This window comes from Lactuca serriola, chromosome 2, assembly GCF_051521515.1.
Source record: "Lactuca serriola cultivar US96UC23 chromosome 2, Lser_US96UC23_V15, whole genome shotgun sequence".
Taxonomy (NCBI): domain Eukaryota; kingdom Viridiplantae; phylum Streptophyta; class Magnoliopsida; order Asterales; family Asteraceae; genus Lactuca; species Lactuca serriola.
Genome location: NC_136409.1, coordinates 209,405,026 through 209,411,321, shown reverse-complemented (window position 1 = coordinate 209,411,321; position 6,296 = coordinate 209,405,026). Strand labels below are relative to the sequence as shown.

Here is a 6,296-nt window from a genome sequence, read left to right as displayed (position 1 = left end):
TGTAACATGATCCTACGTTGGTAGAAAAAAAAAAAAAAAAAAAAAAAAAAAAAAAAAAAAAAAAAAGAAAAGTTATAAACTTTAAAATTATTCCAACGAAATAATATATATAGTAAAATTAATAGGTAATAATTCAATCTTTTATAGATAAACATGAATTTGTTTTGAAAATTTTTTAAACTATTAGTTGATTTATCCACTAACTTTTAATTCCCACATGTTCCGTCTATGAAAAAATGGTTGGTTGATTTTGCGATATGAAAAGTGATCTATTGGACGAACTTACTCTTATACCCTTCCTGCCAGACATTATTATACATTTAACTTGCTTTTGAAGGCTAAAATGAAAATTGGAACATAAATATTATTTCATTTTTCAATTGAGAAAATACAATAATTGAAATCTCATCAGTTATTGGTGGTGCTTCTGAATGATCCAAGGGCTTTGATTGCACCAGCTCTCAATATAAATTGGTGGTAGAAAGCTGCAATGGCTGCTCCGATGAATGGTCCCACCCAGAATATCCACTGTCATCACAATGAAAACGCAAATTCAGACAAAGTACACCATATAATGCATCAACTACCACACCATTGTTTGCTGATTAAATGTTTTATTTTATTTTTATTTTTATTTTTATATACCTGATCATCCCAAGCTTTGGCTTTGTTGTAAATGACAGCAGCTCCAAGACTCCTAGCCGGGTTGATTCCGGTACCGGTGATAGGAATGGTGGCAAGGTGAACCATGAACACCGCAAACCCAATCGGAAGTGGCGCCAAAACCTACAATCCAAAACCCAATTCAAGTTATTTTCCAATCTTAAACACACAAAAATCACAGATTAATGTTAAAATTCGGTAGTGTTGTTCGTACTGGAACATGGGAGTCACGGGCGCTTCTCTTGGGGTCGGTGGCGGAGAAGACGGTGTAGACCAGGACGAAAGTTCCGATGATCTCAGCGCCGAGTCCGGTGCCTTTGTTGTAGCCGTCGGCGAGTTCGTTGGCTCCTCCGCCGTACCGCATGTAGTAGCTTTTGTGGAAAGCCTTGACCAAACCCACACCACAAATGGCTCCTAAGCACTGAGCCACCATGTACATGATTGCACGGATCAATGACACTTTACGAGCCAAGAATAAACCAAACGTCACTGCTGGGTTAATGTGACCTCCTGCATTATAGTCATCACATTTACATAAATATTTACCAACGGTAAAAAAGTAAAAAGGCATAAAAACTTGTTTCGCATCTACTTTATTTACCATGTGCATTCCTATCCAACAAGGGCATTTTGGGATTTTCATAACATGGTTCAATTATTTATTACACCGGAGCATTGAGAAAATGAAAACTTACCGGAGATACCGGCGGTGCAGTAAACAAGAACAAAGATCATGCCTCCGAAGGCCCAGGCGATACCGAGGATACCAACTCCGCCGCACTGGTCGAGGTTCAGGGCGGGGTCGGTTTGACTCTTGTAGCCGATAACAGTTAAAACAGTAATATAAAGGAAGAGAAGGGTGGCAATGAACTCAGCGATGAGAGCTCTGTAGAAGGACCACTTGGTAAGCTCCCCCGGGTCTATCAACGGCGCCGGCGGTGGGTCGTGGTAGTCCTTGGCGGAGAATGAACCTTGCTCCTGCACATCTTTCGTCATGTTAATTTGGCAGCAGAGAGAAAGTCGGCTGATGGTGGTGGAGTCGGAGTGATGAAGGGAGAAGTGGGGAGTGTATGTATATATAAAGGGATTGAAGATAAGAAGGGTGTAGAGTGTACAACGGCTATTTTTGGGGTAGGTGGATTGTAATTATGAAGAACGGGAAAAATTGCCGTCCAAAACACACTACATTTTGTAAATTTCGTTTTCACCGACCCATTTGACGTTGTCCCACCACCTTACAACAAAAAAATTACAATTCACACCTTTTGTTTTTTGTTTTTTTTTACGAATCTGGATGACGCACTACTGAATCTTCATAAATGATTTTGTTCCATTTTTTGTGGTTTATAATTGGAGTAAAAATGTATATGTGGTAATGTGTTTCAGGTTTTAGTTTTGTTGTGAAGTGCATATATGGGATCCTCTTGTTAGCATAAATGCACAAATAATTGAATGATTTATGTATCTTCTAGCTGTATAAAATATTAAAACTAAATTCATTAATAAATTAGGGTTAATGACCTAGAAAGGTAACGAATTTTTGTCTTTGTCCCCATTTAGATAACCATGTTTTCTTCGTTCACATTTGACCATTAAACTTGTTTGACCTGTTCAAAATGGGGTAATATGACCGGTAATTAGCGGTAACATTACCCTATTATGAACAGGCCAAACAAGTTTATTGGTCAAATGTGTACGAAAAAAACATGGTTACCTTAATTTAGACAAAAATCAAAGTTCCTTACCTATTTTGGTAATATTGAGTTCTTTATGTTAAGTGCAAGTAGTCATAAAATCCATTCATGGGAAATGAAATTGGGTTGTCCGGTCTTGTGTATGAGGATATGGTTAAGTCTTGGGCTAACCCAGTTTAGGCCCAACTAGTTAGGGGTTAGGTTGTATACGCTTAAGGGGCTAGGTTGTATGTGTTTTAAAGACTGAGCAACACAGCTTAACCCATGACTAGCCGAGACTAAACTGGGTTAGACCAAGCCTAACCTATTTGTTCATTAACTGTCGGAGCTTGATCCTAGGGCACACAGTCCCTAAGACGGTTCTTGTCCAGTATTACCACAACGGGTAAGAAACTTTAGTTTTTGTCCGTATTTAGATAACCATGTTTTTTTTCGTACACATTTTACCAATAAATTTGTTTGACCTGTTCATAATAGAGTAATATTACCGTAATTACCGGTCATAATAACCTATTTTAAACAGGTTAAATAAGTTCAATGGTCAAATGTGAACGAAAAAACATGGTTATCTAAATATGAAAAAAGACAAAAGTTCGTTACCTATCTAAGTCATTAACCCAATAAATTAATGATAATAAGTTACAATGTAATAAAGTTTTATTTTCTATACATTTAATCTTTATGTTTTTAAAATGTTTAAATGTTCACAAAATATCATTATAACCGCTAATGTATGTTTTACGGTTAATGATTTATTGTTTTTGTATGCATCCAACCATTTATGTTTTGTTTTTGTATACACTTAATCACTTGTGTTTTATTCTTGTAAACATTTAGTAACAAGTTTTTTTTAGAGTTCCATCTTTTTCCAAAAATGACAAAATTCATGTTGCTTGTTTGAGGAAATTTACCTATCTATAGTCCTTTGAGTTTTGTCACCATGTCGTAAGGTTTTATGGATTTGTTTTGGTTACCATAAACTTTGGAATCTAGCTTGCTTGTTATAGGAAACTCATACAAAAATGAGGTGAAATTCGTCAATTATCAATCATACAAATGAAAAATTATTAGTCATAGAAATATATAAATATTATAAGTCAAATGGGTTTACTTTGAGCAGACAAATGTTAATAGGGTTGACACCAACATTCAACACATCTTCAAAAGAATCAAATTCATCATGAGTGCTATCAAGTTGAGCCTCAAGCTCAGAGACAATGAATTTTACCAGTTAACTTCAATACAAAACCAAAAAAGTTAGACATCTTCATATGCCTAAATCTTTGATCTCTTGGAACATGTGTGTTTAAGACATTAATAAATGCAAGTTTTCTCTCATGTAATTTTAGGGTTTTAAGATCTATAAAAAATGAAAGCTCTATTTACAACTCTTAGACAACATTTGAACAATAAAAATAAACCATATAATACAAAAATTAAGAATATCTTTAACTTGATTTGATTGGTGGTCTTCCTATTCTATGCCTACGAGGATAGGGGTACTCAAATGACCCTCTACGAATTGCTCGTACATTATCTAGGTCATAATTGGGATCTCCCAAATAATTATAGAATGCATAATCATAAACCTTGTCATGCTTTAAGCTCGCCGAATCTATTACTTTAAAATAACCAATTCTTCTTCTCTGTATGGAATTAATAACTCGGTTTTTTTCAGATGAACCATGAACACATGAACTCATGGTATTTTTATTAGATGAACATATGAACTCGATACTTTAACTTCTAGAAAAATCAAACACATGATGAACATAAACACAATAAGTGATTAAATTTGTACAAAAGCAAAACATCATTTTTCGGAAAATATAAATAATCTGACCATAATGAAATTTTGTGATCAATCCAACAAGTTCAATGGTCATATATGTATAAGAAAACATAAATTACTAAATATGTAAAAAAGAAAACTATGTTATCCTTATAAGTTATTATCTAAATTAAAGGGTATAATAGTTTTGATTCACTGGATTTACTAGTATTTGTATGATAATTTTGAGTTTTTTAAAATCAAATTTCAAAATACTATATTTTATAAGGTTATAAAAAGTGCACGGTAGATGATATATCACTAGGTTTATACTTTATATACAACACCAACTCTTCTTTTTCTATAATAGTTTCGTATATAACTACTTCAGGAAAAATTCAATGTATCTAAGAAAAAAACAACTTTGGTTACTTTATTTTTATCTTTTCATTTTCGTTTGTCTCCCTCATCTGAAAATAATGTAAACAATAGTTTTATTTACTTCCTGAAAACTGCTACTAGGAACCAGATATAAAATTATAAAAAAGACGTTTGGTTTGCTCGCATGGTTATATTTATAATATCACATGTCATGTATAAGTACAGTTAACTTTTATTAACGAATTTTACGTATTATATGTAGCAGTACCTAACATAACTTAATTATAATTTAGTTGAGCTTTTGGTGCTATTTTAGAATTTAGTTGTTTTAGTGGGTTCGCATAAGCATAATTATGATTTAATTAAACCAACTTGTTAGTTTTTAAGAAAAAGTGACACACAATGATAGTTCACGAGAGTTTGGTGGTCGATATCACATGATGATGGCTGCCAAAATTCTCAGTGTTTCAATTAAACTTTGACCCCCTATTTTCCACAAAAAAAAGCTTTTGGCCCCTCTCTTCATGGTGGCCCTAATTAGGAACTTTTGGTTTATTCGTTTTTGCAACAAACTTTCTATTTTCTATTCTATCATCTTTCGAATTTCTTGTGTATAAACTTTTTTCTAGATAGATAAGTATTTTAAAGATTCTCGCATGTATACATCATTTAGAAGGCTCGAGAGGTAGCGATGTCTATTTCAACTTTCGAGAATATTTCTCCTTAATCTAAGAAAACATATCTGGTTTTTTCTATTAAAAAATAATACAATTAAAAGAGTGTATCAATGTCATTATTATAGTTGTATTCGACAAAACTAGCTACCAACAATTAGTAGTAATTCGTAACTTTTATTTACGTAGATGTGTGAAAGTAACTCATAACTTTTAAAGATGTAGACTTATATAAAATCAAAAGCAAAAAAGTTTCAAAAAGCTACTTGAAGTAGTTTTTGTTTAAACTAAATCTAAAAGTTCATGCCATCAAATTGAAGTTTTTTCTTTTTTATTATCAATCTGTTTGTTAAATAGTAAAAGTTAAAAGCTCTCAAAAATTTAATGTTGAGCTCATTGTATATCATATAAGTTTATGTTCACCGGCTTCATGGCCAACATGTGACAGATAAACTAAAATATTATCAAAGCAGAATATATATATATATATATATATATATATATATATATATAGAGAGAGAGAGAGAGAGAGAGAGAGAAAATTACATGGATGGTCCATGTGGTTATGGGTTATTTGAACGTTTGGTCCCTAGAAAGATTGTTTTAACTCAGACCATCCATAGAACTTAAATTTGTTATCCGTCCAATCTCTCTACTGACTTGTCCGTTTTTTTATTAGGAACCCCCATATTGGGGGCATTTTTGTCCTTTCATCTTTGGAAGGGCTTAAATGTAACTTTCTTCAAAAACATTAAAACGAAAATGAGATAACAAGGTCAATAAATTGGTTTGACCAGATTTTTCAAATTTTGACCAACCAAAAAATCGCATCTGCTTCTAGATTTTCTTTAATTAAAACACATACCCATCAATTTTGTATCATCATCAAAACATCAAACCCATTTCGACTCCCATTAAAACTATAATTTCAAACAAACAAGAACTCCATCACCATTGAGTTCAAATCGATTAAGCATACGAACACACTCATCCATACTTCTTGACTCACCGAATCGATTCAGCATCAGGTTAATTTAAGCTCTTGGGAGTGATCCAATCGGTTCCATCCATTTTATACATACTGAAGGCTTTCCTCAAGTCCTCAAGTTTCTC

The 6,296-nt window shown here is 33.1% G+C and overlaps 1 protein-coding gene across 1 annotated transcript; it reads right to left on the bottom strand.

Annotated features, from left to right (window-relative positions):
- Positions 1-344: 344 nt before the first annotated feature.
- LOC145088343 (putative aquaporin PIP2-5) lies at positions 345-1,731 on the bottom strand. The gene is made up of 4 exons (XM_079026623.1): positions 1,359-1,731; positions 878-1,173; positions 646-786; positions 345-528 (listed from the first exon to the last, which is right to left on the bottom strand). The coding sequence occupies exons 1-4, from the start codon at positions 1,657-1,659 to the stop codon at positions 409-411; spliced, it is 858 nt and encodes a 285-aa protein (XP_078882749.1). The 5' UTR covers positions 1,660-1,731; the 3' UTR covers positions 345-408.
- Positions 1,732-6,296: the final 4,565 nt, after the last annotated feature.

Excerpts from the sequence above, each read along its gene's own strand:
- LOC145088343 (XM_079026623.1), bottom strand. The coding sequence starts at position 1,659 with ATGACGAAAGATGTGCAGGAGCAAGGTTCATTCTCCGCCAAGGACTAC. Across the intron at positions 1,174-1,358 it reads CTGCACCGCCGGTATCTCCG|GAGGTCACATTAACCCAGCA; the intron begins GTAAGTTTTCAT and ends ACTATAATGCAG. Across the intron at positions 787-877 it reads CCCGTGACTCCCATGTTCCA|GTTTTGGCGCCACTTCCGAT; the intron begins GTACGAACAACA and ends TTTGGATTGTAG.